The sequence below is a fragment of the Mustelus asterias genome, chromosome 15 (assembly GCF_964213995.1).
Source record: "Mustelus asterias chromosome 15, sMusAst1.hap1.1, whole genome shotgun sequence".
Classification (NCBI taxonomy): Eukaryota; Metazoa; Chordata; class Chondrichthyes; order Carcharhiniformes; family Triakidae; genus Mustelus; species Mustelus asterias.
The window spans coordinates 14,614,483-14,632,603 of NC_135815.1; the positions used below are offsets into that span (position 1 = coordinate 14,614,483).

The 18,121-nt window shown below is 41.2% G+C and overlaps 1 protein-coding gene across 1 annotated transcript in view; it reads left to right on the top strand.

Annotated features, from left to right (window-relative positions):
* The window catches only part of fez2b (fasciculation and elongation protein zeta 2b), a 76,608-nt gene that overhangs the window by 38,483 nt on the left and 20,004 nt on the right, over positions 1 to 18,121 (top strand). Inside the window, exons 4-5 of the mRNA XM_078230646.1 lie at positions 6,817 to 6,961; positions 16,754 to 17,022. Of these exons, the coding sequence (XP_078086772.1) occupies positions 6,817 to 6,961; positions 16,754 to 17,022 (414 nt within the window). The remainder of the gene's footprint in view (positions 1 to 6,816; positions 6,962 to 16,753; positions 17,023 to 18,121) is intronic.

Consider the following 18,121-nt stretch of genomic DNA (forward strand, 5'->3'; position numbering starts at 1 on the left):
TTCCTCCTGCTGTTCCAGAACCATCGAATCGTACAGTGCAGAAGGAGGTCATTCGGCCCATCGAGTCCGCACTGACCACAATCCTACCCAGGCCCTATCCCATAACCCCATGCACTTACCCTAGCTAGTCCCCCCTGACACTAAAGGGAAATTTAGCATGGCCAATCCACCTAACCCGCATATCTTTGGACTATGGGAAGAAACCGGAGCACCTGGAGGAAACCCACGCAGACAGTGACCTAAGCCAGGAATCGAACCTGGGTCCCTGGTGCTGTGAGGCAGCAGTGCTAACCACTGTGCCACCCCTAATAATTCTAATCTAATAATTCTATTAATTTCTCCTGTTCTATTTTGATGTTCCATCTTCAATGTTACTTTTTTCTACCCATTTTTTCTTAACCGTTTCTCGACTAAAATTAAAGAGCCTTTAACTTCCTCTAATAGCACATGTAGTAGACAGAAAAATGTCGAAAGATCGAGTTTCGTTAGCCTAAAAAAAACTTTAAAAATTTTTTTTCAGCCAAATAAAAACCCAGAGTTTGAATTTAGTGGTAATTTCAGGATACAGCCACTGCGATAGAACATAGAAATAATACAGCACAAACAGGCCCTTCGGCCCACAAGTTGCGCCGGTCATGTCCCTACCTACCTAGGCTTACCTATAACCCTCAATCCTATTAAGTTCCATGTACTCATCCAGAAGTCTCTTAAAAGACCCTATCGAGTTTGCCTCCACCACCACTGACTGCAGCCAATTCCACTCACCCACCACCCTCTGAGTGAAAAACTTACCCCTGACATCTCCTCTGTACCTACTTCCCAGCACCTTAAACCTGTGTCTTCTCGTAGCAGCCATTTCAGCCCTGGGAAAAAGCCTCCGAGAATCCACCCGATCTATACCTCTCAACATCTTGTACACCTCTACCAGGTCACCTCTCATCCTTCGTCTCTCCAAGGAGAAAAGACCGAGCTCCCTCAACCTATCCTCATAAGGCATGCCAACCAATCCAGGCAACATCCTTGTAAATCTTCTCTGCACCCTTTCAATCATTTCCACATCCCTCCTATAATGAGGCGACCAGAACTGAGCACAGTACTCTAAGTGGGGCCTGACGAGGGTCTTATAAAGCTGCATCATTATCTCCCGACTCCTAAACTCAATCCCTTGATTGATGAAGGCCAGCACACCATACGCCTTCTTAACCACCTCCTCTACCTGCGAGGCCGATTTAAGAGTCCTATGGACCCGGACCCCAAGGTCCTTCTGATCCTCTACACTGCTAAGAGTCTTACCCTTGATATTATACTCCTTCATCCCATTTGACCTGCCAAAATGGACCACTACACATTTATCCGGGTTGAAGTCCATCTGCCACTTCTCCGCCCAGTCTTACATCCTATCTATGTCACGCTGCAGCTTCTGACATCCCTCCAAACTATCCACAACACCACCAACCTTCGTGTCGTCGGCAAACTTACCAACCCATCCCTCCACTTCCTCATCCAGGTCATTTATGAAAATGACAAACATCAAGGGTCCCAGAACAGATCCCTGGGGCACTCCACTGGTGACCGACCTCCATTCAGAAAAAGACCCATCTACAACTACTCTCTGCCTTCTGCAGGCAAGCCAGTTCTGGATCCACAAGGCAACAGCCCCTTGGATCCCATGCCCTCTCACTTTCTCGAGAAGTCTTGCATGGGGGACCTTATTGAACGCCTTGCTGAAGTCCATGTAAACCACATCTACCGCTTTTCCTTCGTCAATGCGTTTAGTCACATTTTCAAAGAACTCCACCAGGCTCGTAAGGCACGATTTGCTATGTTGAATCACAGCAGGAAAGACAGCTTCGGAGTATTTGTGCCACACATTTCAGAAAGCAATGTGGTGTTCTTTTGCTGAAGGTATTATGTTATTAGCAGATTCACCTCTGGATTCAAAACTCTCCACTCACCACCTTCAACAATTGGCTAAGCAATGGAAAAAGTTGGCTCGTGGCTCCAAATGCAGTACTAAGTTGGAAGGTTAAATTTATCCCAACTGTTGATTTGCCTGGGCACCCATTTCAGCCTCTAGGATGAAAGAACACTTTTTTGTAACTGTAGGCAGATGATTAAGCCCAGAGTTCCAATGTAGGGTTAGGTGGCAGTATGTAAAACGTTAGGATTAGTATCCTTGCTTCAGCATGCCATGGCATTCCTCAGAAGAGCTACTTTTTCCCACTTGTAGGACTGAAAGTAAAGCTGAGAGTTAGGTTTTTGACAAAAAATGAAATGACCTACCTCAGTATCCTGGAGAGAATCAGTCTATTAGCCGTGTCTTTTGTGGCACAGTATGTAGATGACATGAGCAGGAGCTCAAATCTAAGCTTTAAAGCTTTCTAATGTCACTGTCTTCTTGAAGGATCTGTGAGGAGCTAAAATGTGTTTCTTTGGGGCCAGCTGCAAGATGAAACTCTCCTAATGGTATTTTAGAACCAAGTCCCTGGGGTGAACTAGGTAAGCTGATAACTGAGCCTGTGAGATCTGTACACATTTGATGATTAATCAGCAAGCTGGGCTCATTTATGCCACCCGGAGGGGATAGACTAGTCAATGGCAATTGGGATTCTTGTTATTCGCCATCTCTAGGGCAGAGGGAATTCATGCCTTGATGCCATTAACTCCTGTTAGTAGAATCTGGGTAAAACGAAACAGAAAGTATCCTTACTTGCTACTGCTGCCTTCCATTATATTTGATTTAAATCAAAGCCTACATGAAACCTAGCTGTAACCAGTGTCCCAGGAAAAGAAAAAAGAATTGCATTGCAAGGCTAAATATATTGACTGTTAAAAGCAAATTACTGCGGATGCTGGACGCTTTGACAAAGGGTCATCTGGACTCGAAACGTCAGCTCTTTTCTCTCCTTACAGATGCTGCCAGACCTGCTGAGATTTTCCAGCATTTTCTCTTCTGTTATATATTGACTGTTGTTGTAGTCAAATATGGAAAGTCATTAAATACCGCAAGGTCATACAAATAGCAAATTAAATGGATGGCTAGCTTAATTCTGTTAAGAGATGTGGGCATTGCTGGCTAGAGCAGCATTTATTGTCTGTCCCTAATTGTTCTTGAGAAGCTGATGGTGAGCTGCCATTTCAGACAGCTGTAGTCCCTGAGCTATAGGATCACCCACGATGCTGTTATAGAGGAAGTTCCAGGATTTTGACCAGGGACAGTGAAGGAACAGCAGTATATTTCCAAGTCAGGATGATGAGTGATGTGGGTTTGGAGGTGCTGTCTAAGGAGCCTTGGTGAGTTGTACCTTGTAGATGGTACACACTGTTGCCACTGAACCTAGGTGGTGGAGGGAGTTAATGTTGACGGTGGTTGATGGGGTGCCAACCAAGTTGGCTGTTTTGTCCTGGATGGTGTCCAGCTTCTTGTGTAGAGGACCTGTAGATGGTGGCTAAGGAGACAGGAGGTGAATTACTCTCTGCAGAATTCAACAATCAGGTGAATTCTGCAGAATACTCTCTTGTAGCCATGGTATTTATAGCTGGTTCAGTCCAGTTTCTGGTCAGTGGTAACCCCCAGGATGTTAATAGTGGGGAAGTCAAGTTTAGTAGTGCCATTGAATGTCAAGGGGAGATGGTTGGATTCTCTCTCCCTGGAGATGGTCATTGCCTGGCAGTAGTGTGGCTCCATTGTTACATGCCATTTATCAACTCAAGCCGAAATGTTATCTAAGTCATGCTGCATATGGGCTTCAGTATCTGAGGTATCACAAATGGTGCTGAACATTGTGCAATCAGCAGCGAATGTCCCCATTTCTGACCTAATGATGGAGGGAAGGTAATTGATGAGGCAACTAAAGATGGTTGGGCCTCGGACACGACCCTGAGGAACTCCTGTAGTGATGTCCAGCTCTCTGACTGGAAATTAATGTAAGAAATGTTTGAAGTGTTATTAACTGAGTCAAACTGATTCATCTCTTTGAATAGTCTGATGGGATTTTTCCACATCTGCATCCTTAGTGCTGATCTGCTAGAAAGGGTCTTAAATCTCTAATTTTTCTGATTCAGAGACAAGAATTTCTGACAAAGCTAAGTTGAGATATAAATGCTACAAAAAGTTGTTAAATAGCAGTCAGTTCACAGTTATTGAGCAGAAAATTATAAATTTAATTAAATTTGTAGAAGCTGTTATAAACACATCCATCTGTTATGCAAATATGATGGGTTATGCTTTCAGCACATTAGGTGCTTGTAGTGTCATCTCAAATTACCTTTTACATGAAATTCTATTTCATGTTCTAAATTTCATAATCAGTTCTTGCTCATGCTACAAAGCAATGCATGTGAGGTAATTTAATTTAAGTCTTGAAAATCATTTTTGTTATTCTGTAACTTCCAAGAGTTGAAATCTTTCTGCAGTTTAAATGAGTTAAATTTCCCAAAGTATGTTGTATTAGTGCGTGTAAATTTGGATATTTTCTTAAAATTAAGCCATACTTTGCAATATCCGTGATTAAATTTTAGTTGATATTTCCTCATTGTACAAATTTTAAAACAGGCTCTGAAATTCTCCACACAGCTTTTTCCAGGAAGTGGGTGGTGAGAAAACCCTGTCACCCCTACCTTTCTATCCATTATGTAATTGGCATGATACTATAGCAACCCAGAACTTTAATCGTCAGAATGGAGCATGGAAATCATTCTATCTTAAGAATGGTGCTGTTTTAAGAAGACTTGACTTGGATCCAAATCAACAAAACTTCTCCTTCTAAGCTCTTTGTCAGTTTGCACATTGAAGACGTTGTTCCTTCCTGTTGTACAAAGGAGACTCAATATGAGTGTGTAGAGGCACTGATATTATGTCGTTATTGCTGGGTTCTCAAAAACCCTGTCTTGCATATCTGCTTGCAAGCCAAGCATGCAGCTGACAGAATAGGCACACATTTTACTGACCTGGAAGACTCCCAAAAATGAGTGTTCCTGCATTTTGTGTTGACAAAATCCAGAATTTTGCATTCTGATTTGATTTGATTTATTATTGCCACATGTATTAGTATACAGTGAAAAGTATTATTTATTGCGCGCTCCACAGACAAAGCATACCAAACGTAGAGAAGGAAAGGAGAGCGTGCAGAATGTAGTGTTAGCAGTCATAGCTCGGGTGTAGAGAAAGATCAACTTAATATAAGGTAGATCCATTCGAAAGTCTAATGGCAGCAGGGATGAAGCTGTTCTTGAGTCAGTTGTACGTGTCCTCAGACTTCTGTATCTTTTTCCCAACGAAAGAAGGTGGAAGAGAGTATGTCTGGGTTACGTGGGGTCCTTAATTATGCTGGCTGCTTTTCCGAGGCAGCGGGAAGTGTAGACAGAGTCAATGGGTGGGAGGCTGGTTTGAGTGATGGACTAGGCTTTGTTTACGTCCCTTTGTAGTTTCTTGCGGTCTTGGACGGAGCAGGAACCGTACCAAGCTATGATACAATCAGAAAGAATGCTTTCTGCGGTGCATCTGTAAAAGTTGGTGAGAGTCACAGCGGGCATGCCAATTTTCCTTAGTCTTCTGAGAAAGTAGAGCCATTGGTTGTCTGTCTTAACAATAGTATCGGCCTGGAGGGACCAGGACAGGTTGTTGGTGATCTGGACATCTAAAACCTTGAAGCTCTCGACCATTTCTACTTTGGCCCCATTGATGTAGACAGGGGCATGTTCTCCACTGCGCTTCCTTAAGTCGATGACTATCTCCTTTGTTTTGTTGACAAAATTATTTGAGAGATTATTGTCGTCGCACCAGTTCACCCGATTCTCTCTCTTTCCTGTACTCCGTCTCGTCATTGTTTGAGATCCAACCCACTGCAGTGGTGTCATCAGCAAACTTGAAAATCGTATTGGAGGGGAATTTGGCCGCACAGTCATAAGTGTATAAGGAATGTAGTAAGGAGCTGAGGACATAGTTTTGTGGGGCACCAGTGTTGAGGATGATCGTGAAGGTGGTGTTGTTGCCTATCCTTACTGATTGCAGTCTGGGGGTTAGGAAGTTCAGGATCCAGTCGCAGAGGGAGGAGTCGAGCCCCAGGCTTGGAGTTTGGAGATGAGTTTTGTAGGAATAATGGTGTTGAAGGCTGAGCTGTAGTCAATAAATAGGAGTCTGACATAGGGGTCTTTGTTATCTAGGTGTTCCAGGGTTGAGTGCAGGGCCAGGGAGATGGTGTCTGCTGTGGATCTATTGCAGCGGTAGGCGAACTGTAGTGGATCTAGGCAATCTGGGAGGCCGGAATTGATTTGTGCCATGACTAAACTTTCGAAGAACTTCATAATGATGGATGTCACAGTCACCAGATGATAGTCATTAAGGCGTGCTCCCTGACTTTTCTTTGGTACCGAGATGACGGTCGTCTTCTTGAAGCAGATAGGGACCTCAGATTGTTGTAAAGAGAGGTTGAAGATGTCTGCGAATATCCCTGCAACTGGTCCGGGCAAGACCCGAGTGCTCGTCTGGGTACCCCACCCGAGCCAGTTGCTTTCCATGGGTTGACCTTCGAGAAGGCTGCTCTGTTTGCAGCTAGCTACTTGAGATGTAGATTACCTTTACATCATTTAGCTTTGCCTTTAGCTCATTGATGTTGGAAGCTCTTTAGCGTTAAATGTGATTGTATTTTGATATGGATAAGCCCATGAGTAAGTCAGTACACACATGAAAGACTTATTTAGAAATCAAATTAATACAATAAGTATATTACTGTTATTTGTACTGCAGCTGCCATTAAAAGCTAATGGTAATATGTTGTATCAGCTATAAAACATAATTTCATGCTTTTTCACAAGGTGATCGAGGAAATAGAGGAAATGATGCAAGAATCTCCTGACCCTGAGGAAGATGACACACCCACACAGTCTGACCGACTTTCCATACTTTCCCAGGAAATTCAGACGCTCAAGAGATCTAACACCAGCAACAGCTACGAAGAACGTAAGCAAATTGAATGCATGTAATTAAAGCTGGGTTATGAGAGCAATGATATTTGAAATACTATCAAAGCAAAGCAAAATTTTCAATGTTATTGTCATAAAGACAACGTGGGTGTATAATCCCGTAATCGAGAGTTGTAGTTTTTATTTGGTGCAGGGTGAATGACCGGAATAAGATAAGATTGTTTGAAGTAGATATTTTAAAACCAATATTCTGATGTAAAACTTTGTGACTGTCCAGTTTAATACTGCCAAATTTGGTAAAGGTTGTGATGTGAGACAGATCGATAAGGCACGTGTTGAGCTGGTTGTTTTGTGCCACGGTGGGATTTAAAGTCCTATAGTTTATTTTGATTGTGTTTGGAACAGCGCAGTCTGTCTCAGAATGATGCAAACTTATCATGCTGATGTCTGGGGCTCAATCTGTCTTGTTCTAATGGTCACTTAGTCACTATGACTGAATATTCCTTAGGGCTTATTGCTTTTTATGTTTAACTTGTAAATATTTTTTGGATAAAATTGTATAGATTTAGACATACATGTTTCAGCATTTTTTTTTGCCTCCTGTTCAACAACACGAATTTACATAGCACCTTTAACACAATGAAATATCCCAAGGCACTTCACAGAAACATTATGGTGCTAGTTATTTAGAGCAAAATACAAATTAAAAGAAAATCAATGTTGAGGGATCTCAACGAACTATAAAATATCCATTCTTAAAACAAAAAGTGCTGGAAATACTCAACAGGTCTGACAGCATCTGTGGAGAGAGAAGCAGTTAACATTTAGAGTCAAACATGACTCTTCAGATGAAGTATCCATTATTTACATTAAAACACAGAAAAATTAGGTGGCTATAATTTATTGAATGTTCCATTTTTGTCTAGTTCATTAAGTTGTAAACTTTCCATGGACAAAAATTCACTGATCATCAGATGCTTGCTTTAAAGATTACCTCCAGGAGGACTTGAAGAGCGTTGCAAGTTCTTCTTGTGCCTACTTTTTATGTCCAGAGCACATCAAAGGGAAATGAGTTGGACAAAATCCTCGCACAAACTAATCTGGATAATAACACTAATTCCTTGCTTCACCACATTTGGAAGGGATTTATTCATTGGAGTTTAAGTAAAGGCATTTAGATTGCCTTAAATAAAGGCATTTTCTAATCATTTCTGAAGAATGTTCAGATTACTTTTTAAGAGGACACAAAGTAATCATTTTTTGTCAGAATGTAAGCTTCAGATTACTTTTGTTTATAGGGGCCATACAGTGTAATTAGAATTAATGGAATGAATTGATTTAAATAAGTAATATATTAGTGTACACTTGCCATTACGTAGTCCAGAGAAGTGACTAGCACCAATCTTTTTAGGTACGAAATATGAACATGGGATGTTTTGTTCCAATTGTATAGGACCTTGATGAGGCCACACCTGGAGTATTGTGTGCACTTTGGGTGTCCTTATCTGAGGAAGGATGTCCTTGCCATAGAGGGAGTACAGAGAAGACTTACCAGGCTAATTCCTGGGATGGCAGGTCGGTCATATGAGGAGAGACTAAGTTGGTTAGGCTTATATACACTGGAGTTTAGAGGAGTGAGAGGGGATCTCATAGAAACTTACAAAAATTCTAACAGGGTTAGACAGGGTAGATTCAGAAAGAAATTCATTACCACAGAAAGTAGTTGAGGCCAAAACGTCGTCTGATTTCAAGAAGAAATTAGATATAGCTCTTGGGATAAAGGGACCAAGGGATATGAGGGGGTGGGGGGGGAGGGGGTATTGAATTTGGTGATCAGCCATGATCAAAATGAATGGTGGAGCAGGCTCGAAGGGTAGAATGGCCTACTGCTGCTTCTAGTTTCTATGTTTCTATTTAGAATAATTGATTCTGCATAAGTAAGTCACACATTTACTAAGGCAAGAGAGCATTGTGGGAGAGAAAGAGCCTTCAATAGACGCATTTTCAGAAGTTGCAAAGTGTTATAATGGCCAGTGAGGCACAATTGTACTATTAGGGTGAGTTGAATGATCAGCCATGATCATAATGAATGGTGGAGCAGGCTTGAAGGGCTGAATGGCCTACTCGTGCTCCTATTTTTTATCTTTCAGTATTTAGTTCTTAGCAGTAAGGGTTGTAGGCCTGAGAGATTGCTATTGAAGAAAGATTGATAAGTTGCTGCACTGCATCTGCAGATAGCATCTGTTGCAGCCACAGTACAGTAGTGGTGGAGGGGTTGAATTTTGAATCTTTACTACGGGTGATCAGGTGCACTGCTTGGTCTCGATGGCCCTGAGGTTCTTGACTATTGCAGCTGCACCATCCAGGCAAGTGATTAATGTTGCATCACATTTCTCACTTGACCCTTTGGTCATGAGATGAACCACTTGTCAAAGATTACCCAGCCTGTGTCCTGCTCTTGTAGCTGCAGTGCTGACACAGCTGGTCCACCTGAGGTTCTGGTAAATAGTGACACTTCAGATATTTATTGGGGAACTTGACAAAAGGGGAATTGTGGAAATTCTAGAAAGAGGTAGGGGCTGGATTTTCTTTTTGGTCATTCCTGGCTTTTATGCGACATAAATGTTGTGTCATAACCCCAAGCCTGGATGATATTTAAGTGCAATTAAAGCCAACATGGGCTGCATCGTTATTGGAGGAGGACATTGTGGAACCATCAGTAAACAGTCACAGTCCAGATCATATAATAATAGATAAGCCATTAATAAAGCAGTTGAAGATGATTAACTCATTTGAAATCTTAATTCCTCGTTCCAAGATTTTACTTGGAATTAATATTTTTCATTTGTTCTTGGCGTTTAGCGCACTCTGGGCCCTATTTTACCATTTTGATTCTAAGTGCTGGGCAGACTTGAAACTGGGAGTGTTTCAGATCTGATTTTTAGATCCGTTCTCAGGCGCCCCCAAACACCTCCTGCCTGAAAAAGTATCAGCAATTCCAAATCGTGCTGCTTAACGCGCCCAAAACCCTGCAGCTCCGATTGGCACCTCCAACTGCGCATGCGCAGAAAAAAAATGATAGAATGCTGCTCCCCTGCTACATCTCCCCCCCCCCCCCCACTGATCTCAAGCAGAGAGCCGTCGGACACTCGGCACTTACCTCACTAAATGGAGTGCCCGAATCGGACTTTTGTGGAGCATGTCTGTTTCGCGCCAGTTGTGGATTGGCGAACGCGGTGACAAAGGAGGAAGTTCCGGTAAGATTGGGCATGCAGTCCATTAAATCAATTGAAATACATGCAAATGCATTTAAATGGCTGTCGCGCCCATTTTAGGCGTGGTCCCAATTGTGGTCACTTTTGGGCCTTGGTAAAGTGGGAACAGGCGCAGAGGCGGCCGCAGATTGCGCTACTCGCCTCACGCCTGGCTTTACCAAGTTTTCATGCCTGAGAATGGGCACAACCTGATGGTAAAATCGGGCCCTCTGAGTCACTTGCATGTTAACTGCCTTGGCATTTGGCTTCACTTCTATAAATTAAGCTCATAGAAGCAAAAGGGATAAATTGATCATCACCTTCAAATTACTTGGCAATTATACCAAATAGCAGAACTTATCAGCACAGAGCATATGGGTCCAGATCTTTTAAGTAGATCACAGAGGTAGACTTGAACTTGCGATTTCAATGTTGTGTGAAATGCATTTAGATTAATTTAAGCTCTTTAAGCAGCTCATTCAGTTGCATGTTCTGATAGCAATTTGTCAGGAGGAAACCCAAATACGGTCGCTGCGTTATGAAGGCCCCATCAAAGCTTCAGCCTCTTGATAAAATGCTGATGCTTGTGAGTCCTTTAGCTGCGAATATTGTAATTCTTTCCTGCTGTGTATCAAAGATAGCCACCCTGCCAGATGGGAACAGAAATGCTCATTGTGTGTGTCATGTGTTTTTCTTTAAAAGAAAACAGACCACCAAGCATATTGGAGCCAGTTTTCTTTTCAATAAGCACAGGGTCTGTAGAATATCAATTAGCGCTGTAGTTCATTTTGTTTTACGTATGTTTAAATGGAATTTTAAGAGTAGCCATTGATTTTACCAGGGCTAACATTTGATATGCTTGTTACTTTATTTGTTGGTTGGGATATTTATTAGCCTTGAGGCATGTTACTTTACTCTATTTAAAGTGAACATTTTTTTAATCGAGTTGGGTTGCTCATGCATTCAGATTGCTGTAATGCATCCCATTTATTGGTGTAAGCATGATAAATTTCTCGCAGTTATTTAGGATTACATTCAAGGGATACAAACCAGAGAAAAAGGCCATTCGGCCTAATCAGACTATGCTGGCATTTATGCTCCACTTGACCTTCTCCCATCATTCCATCTAAATTTATTATCACAATCTTCCATTCTCCTCTTCCTCATAAGCTTGTCTAGCTTTCCCTTGCATGTATCTGCAAACTTAACATATCAATATTCTGTATTATGTTACAGAAACTAGGCATGTAGTTAAACTCCCATCAATTCCAAAGAGTTGCAGAGGCAATCTTTTAAAGTAAGCTGCGAAATTCTGCTGCCAACCTTTGGAAATTTGGGTATTACCCATTAGCTTGGATCGCGGAGTGCCGCTGACAGCTATAAACCATAACTGTTGTCAGCATTGAACTTTCATCTACCACTTCGCATGGTGCCATGCTGGCTAACTCTCCCAGCCCACTATACCTACAGTTTCAGCAGATGAAGGAGGCCTCATCAGCATAGGCCAACGTAGGCGGTCTATTAAGTCCGTTACACGGAATTGCGATACATTTTGCTTCACAAAATATACACTCCCTATACCTCCCCAAACCACGTGATCTCCTAGGAGAGATGAAAAATCAAATTAAAATCCAGACCAATTTGGGGGAAACTTCTGTCTGACCCATCTAGGTGATCAAAACTAGTCTAGGTGATCACTCTTGCCCTCAGGTTACTGATGTTACCTACACTTTTTAACAAATGTAACAGCCATCGCTTGAGGAATTTGGCGAATTGGCATGATTCCACATGTTATCTTCTTGTTCTCAGCTAGGAATGGCACTGAGTTACCCACAAATGGGGAAAAAGTGTATTTAGGTGGATACTTTTTAGTACAGGTATCTGTGCAGCCATTGTGGAGTTTTAAGCCATCTTTGTCACAAAATGCAGATGTTTTAGCTTTGTGTGTCTGAGTTCAAATGCTGGTTGAGACACAAACCACTCTGTTTCAAAGCTAGCAATGCATAAAATCATTCTACTTGTGCTATACATTCTAATTGGGTGGCACAGTGGTTAGCACTGCTGCTTCACAGCGCCAGGGACCTGGCTTGGGTCACTGTCTGTGTGGAGTTTGCACGTTCTCCCCGTGTCTGCGTGGGTTTCCTCCGGGTGCTCCGGTTTCCTCCCACATTCTGAAAGACGTGCTGGTTAGGCTCTTTGACCTGAACAGGTGCCGGAGTGTGGCGACTAGGGGGATTTCACAGTAACTTCAATGCAGTGTTAATGTAAGTCTTACCCTTGTGACTAATAAATAAGCTTTAAAACTTTTACTTTAATTTTGTGATGAGTATCAAGTTGCAACACATCAAATCATAATCCTATTTAAATATCCAGTGTTTCCACAGGATTGTGTAGGATATAGAGCAAGGAAACACGAGTTTTGATCGAACTGAACCATGCTGATGTTTATACCCCACTCGAGCCTCCTCACATTTTCCCTTGCCTAAAACTATTATCGTAACCCCATCTCCCTCATATGCCTAACCTCCCTTTAAATGCATCTATAACTATTCGCATCAGCCACTCCCTATGGAAGTGAGTTCCACATTCCCACCACTCTTTGGGTAAAAAAAAATCTTCTGAATTCCCTATTGGATTTCTTGGTGACTGCAGTAAATTATCTCTCAAAATTATGCTTGCGTTCCTGAAAATAACGACTTTAAGTGAATCAGATGTTTCCATAGAAATCAGTGTGAAAGCCAGAGTTTGGTTCATTCAGACATTTCTGCTGGTTGGCACAGTGGTTGGCACTGCTGCCTCACAGTGCCAGGGAGCCGGGTTCAATTCTGGCTTTGAATGACTGTGTGGAGTTTGCATGTTCTCCCCGTGTCTGCGTGGGTTTCCTCCGGATGCTCCGGTTTCCTCTCTCAGTCCAAAGATGTGCAGGTTGGGTGGATTGGCCATGCTAAATTGCCCCCTGGTGTCCATAGATCTGTAGGTTGGGTGAATTAGCCATGGATTATCCAGGGAAATAAAGTATGCAAGTTGAAATACTGTGCCGTAAGTGTGCAGCACTATGCATTCTTAAGTGAAAAAACTTGCAAAATAAAATACACCACTAAATGTAAAAGAAATACAATATACAAATTAAATTATTAAATTACAGTACTTTTAGATTGACCAGGCTCCATCTAGAAGCAGATGTCAGTAGCTGCAGTTACCTGCACTGCTGCACTAGATGGTGCGCAGGATTTGACACGAGTTCAGGAACGAAGCAAGGAGTCGGGTGCCACTGAATAACAGACGCCAAGGATTTGAGTGAGAACAGAGGCCGGAAGACAAGAGGCGTCGGCAAGACTGAGAGAGACCATTAAGGCTGGTAGTCGGCACGACTAAGAGAGAGGCAAGACCAGGAGTCAGCATGGGGAAGAGAGGCAAGTCTGAAAGTGGGAGGAAGAGGGACTGAGGGCAAGGATAGAAGTACTGTGGGAAAAGTCATGTGAGCAGACAGACCACAGAAGAGGAAGCTTGTGGCAAATAATGTTAGTGAAACTGACAACGTTAAACAGATGTACTGACACAAAATCAACATAAAGTGAAACAGTGTTAACCAAGGAGGTTATAGCAGAATACTTAGAAAATTGTAATGTGACCAGGCAGAGTCAACGTGGCTTTCTGAAAGGAAAATCAAGTTTAACTAATTTATTTGAGTTTTTTGAGGAAGTAACAAGCAAGATGGATAAAGGGGAACCTGTAGATGTGATGCCACAGCAAAGCTTATTATACAACATAAGTATATGGTGTGGGGGCAACATATTAGCATGAATAAAAATAATGCTTAGCTAACTGGAGGCAGAGAGCAAGAATAAATGGGTCTTTATTAGCTTGGAAAGCTGTACATACTGGGAGGATATTTCCTCTTGTGATGTAGGTTAGAACTAGAGGACACCATTTAAGAATAAGAAGTCTCAATTTTAAAACTGATACGAGGAGATTTTTTTCCTCTCAAAGGGTCATTGTTATCTGGAATTCTCTTCCCCAGAAAGCAATGGCGGCTCAGTTATTGAATTTATTCAAGGATAAGTTAGATAGATTTTCGACGGTCAAGGGTTGTTTGGGGGATTGCAGACAGCAAATGAAGTTCAGAACACAACCAAAGCAGTTATATTCTTTTTGAATGTTGCAGCAAGCTCAAATGGCCTACTTCTGCTTCTAAATCCTGTTTCTAAGGTTTGTTTGCAAAGCAAGTTTGCCTGGTTTGTACAACTCTCCTCACAGGATAGGAGAAAAGCACAACAAAACTGGGAAACGTTTTAAACTTTACAAAAGCCACCAGTGACACAAAACTAATTTCAAAATGAAGACTTTTAAATAGCTGTTTAAAATGTTTCCATCATGGTGAACAGTAACAATTTTAATTTAATGCTGCAGGTGTGATGGATTCTATTATGGATTACTTTGGGGAACTTTGGCTGTAAAATAAGACAAATCTGTGAACTATCGGTCGTGCTTGTGAAACCAGTATGTTTTTTTCAAATTCAAATGTGGAAATTGGGTTGCTGGATGTTAACTTTCAAATACGGTTATAAAGGAAAACAATTAGCTGAAAGTTCAAGGAAGTTAAATTGTGTGTGCTTTTCAGTGTTGATTTATGGAATTAAAGGAAAATAAACATTGGGAGCATTTAGTATGTTTGAACCAGTGTGGAGGCAGGAGGTTGACCTGGATTATTGGTGTCCAATAATCCAAATTACTAGTGTCAAAAGTAGAAAAGCACCCATTTTATCTTTGCAAATAATAAATTAGTGAGCATCTTCTGACATTTCATTATATTTTGCCAGTTTTGAGTAAAGTTTGTTTTTTGCTGAATACAAAATTGAGATTTGGGGGCTGAGATTAGAGATGGCAGGAGTTTAAAAATAGCCCGGCCGACCTGCATGCCAGTTCCTTGGCTCCAACCCATCAACCTAACTGAGGCAAATTACAGGAAGCTGATCGGAATGTTCCTGTTATCAGCCTGCAGGTTCCTGTAAGCTGAAACCAATCCAATCCTGTTGAGCAATCATGCAGAATTAAAAATTAGATTAACTATTTAATTTTAAAGCCAAATAATTTGACATCATTTGTTGGGATTAATTACTCTTGAGCTCTCTTCAGAGCACTACAGAGTGCTGTACATCTATTATAGGTCACTGATGAGAGTTTTAAATCATTGTCTGAACCAATGCCTGTGAACCGTCGAGAAGACAAGGATACTCATATGTCTGAGCTATTGTTCAGAGAACCTGGCAGTACATTATTTCATCTCTGTTCAGGCAACGGTAACCTCTGTAAATGAATACTCTTCACAACTGATTTTGGCATTGGTGGAGTCAGCGCAGGCAAGTGTAGGTTTGTGCGCCTCTGTGTATAAAATAGTATGGAATTGATTATTTTCACTAATTAAATAGTTCAAGGGAGTTCAAAATTCAATAGTTCAAAGGATGCCCTTTTCTTTTGGGCTGAAATATCCAAATATACATGAAATAATGAATAATATAGATGCAGGCATCTTTGAAACCAGCCTTGTGGGACAAGGGAAGGGATAAGAAAGCTACTGCATATATCTTCTGTCATCTAGAAGGCTCATACTTTTAGTTTTACTCTTTGTTGAGCCCCTAGGATGGTTAGTTGTGGAGCAGATGAAGCAAAATAGCAAAAAGTAACACAGGAAATCTGCAATTTGCTCACATACAGGTAAACATTTTTACTTGCATCTGTGTGGATGCAAGGATATCAAGGCTAAATACTTTACATTAGATCACTTAGCAGTGACACCTTGTAGCTTCATGTGTGGCACTTGTGGCAGAACCTTCCCCTCAAGGATTGGCCTCTTTAACTATCAGCAAAGGTGCATCATATGAAAACCCATTATTGGCTACGTGTCCATTAACTTGAGAACAGCTTCTTCCCTGCTGTCATCAAACTTTTGAATGGACCTATCATGCATTAAGTTGATGTTTCTCTACACCCTAACTATAACTGTAACACTACATTCTGCACACTCTCCTTCTCTGTGAACAGTATGCTTTGTCTGTATAGCGCATAAGAAACAATACTTTTCACTGTATACTAATACATGTGATAATAAATCAAATCAAATCAAAATAGATGGACGAATGCTAATGCTGGGAAACAAATCACATAACGAGTGTACATAAACTAAGAGAAGGAAATTGCAGTAAACCATACTACTGCCGTCATATTTATACTTGTGGTTTTGTGACTGGACAAATAATTCTGTGGTAATCATATTTCTTGATATTCTGAGAGGATGCTGTTACTATTTAGTTTGCTAAATGGAAGGTTATTAGGTATTTGACGCTAATGTTCTGCTTTCCATTAACCTTGATGGACGACTGTAGATCATACCTATTTTCCCAAATACTATTTCATGGTTTGTAATAATGCAAAAAGCCGGTTTATTTGATCAGCCAAATAGTCAAAACACAAAATTGCTTAAATTTTGGATTCTGCAAGCTGCCACAGAATTCTTCATTCCACGCATTGGGCATTTCACTTAACCTTTCAAGCATTTCTCTTGACCATTTTTTCAGGTGTGAAGCGCTTGCCTATGGCTGAATTAAATGAGCTTCTGGAGGAGATCGAGACTGCAATAAAAGATTACTCAGAGGAGCTGATTCAACAGCTAGCCTTGCGTGATGAGCTTGAGTTTGAAAAAGAGGTGAAAAACAGCTTCATCTCCATACTCATTGAGGTCCAAAACAAACAGAAGGAGCACAGGGAAACAATGAAGAAGAAAAAGAAACAAAAGAATGGAAGCCCGCAAAATGGAAAGCAGGAAAAAAGTCACATGCCAGGAACGGTGAGTCATGGCTAGATTACCACAAGGACAAAGCTCTTGGCATTATCGGTGATTAATGCGCATTTTCTATTCAAATAATATTAAATCAGCAAACTATTTTGCAGAATATGCAGTGATTTTCTTTTCCCCCTATTTATTTGTGGAAGGAAGGTTATTGAGGAGCACAATTAAAAACAGTGATTAATTGCATCCAGCACGGCCTTATTGTGGCATGTAGTAAGCCAGCTTTCTCTCGTGTGAGGACAGTCTTGAGGGAGGAAGCAGGGGAGAAAACATTAATTTGAAACTTCATGGCTGTAGCACTGTTTGATCTATTGGCAGGGGAGATGGTGCTATCCTATTAGTTGACTGCAAGCTGTCAGAGATGTACTTTCTTTATTTCCTCAGATAGAATAATAATGAGAAGGGGGATACACACATAACTGCATGGTTTTGCTGTAGGTTTATCTAATGCACCATTTTAACTCCCATTTTAATGTTCGGACATGGATAATTTTAAGACTCCAATTGCTACATTAAATCAGTTGTGCTGTCAGATTCTATCATTTTAATTTTTTTTTATACAGCCAGGCTGACAGCTAAGGAGATGAAAGTTTATTTACAGGACCCAAATCAAATGATTTTCTTTTATGTTCGTGGAATGAATTCCCAGATGAAGGTATTGAGAAGTGCATGACTGCTTCTAATAGATGTTCCAAATTGTACTGGGGCTCCCAGTGCACCAAATCCTCCCCATTACCACTTCATGGCAGCAAAGTTGTCTGTGCATGAGCTCACCCAAAGTTGCATCTGATTTTCTGGATGTGGACCTTCTTCCATGTTGTCATGTTGATTGGTGTTGCAAAAGCTATACGGACCTTTTGTTATCAACATCACTGACAGATAACACAAATAAACCACTAAGCAAATTCAGTGAATTAACATGTCAAAGAAAACAGCAGTATGTGATGGCAAAACTAGAATGTTTCCCCGGAAGAAGAAAGATAATTTCACACCTGTTCTTGTGCCTGTGAGCACTCTTCAATGTCAAAGTGAGGACTTTGGATTGTTTCTGTTTTTCAAGTGAAAAGGCTTCCAAGTTGATCTGTGACTACAGCTC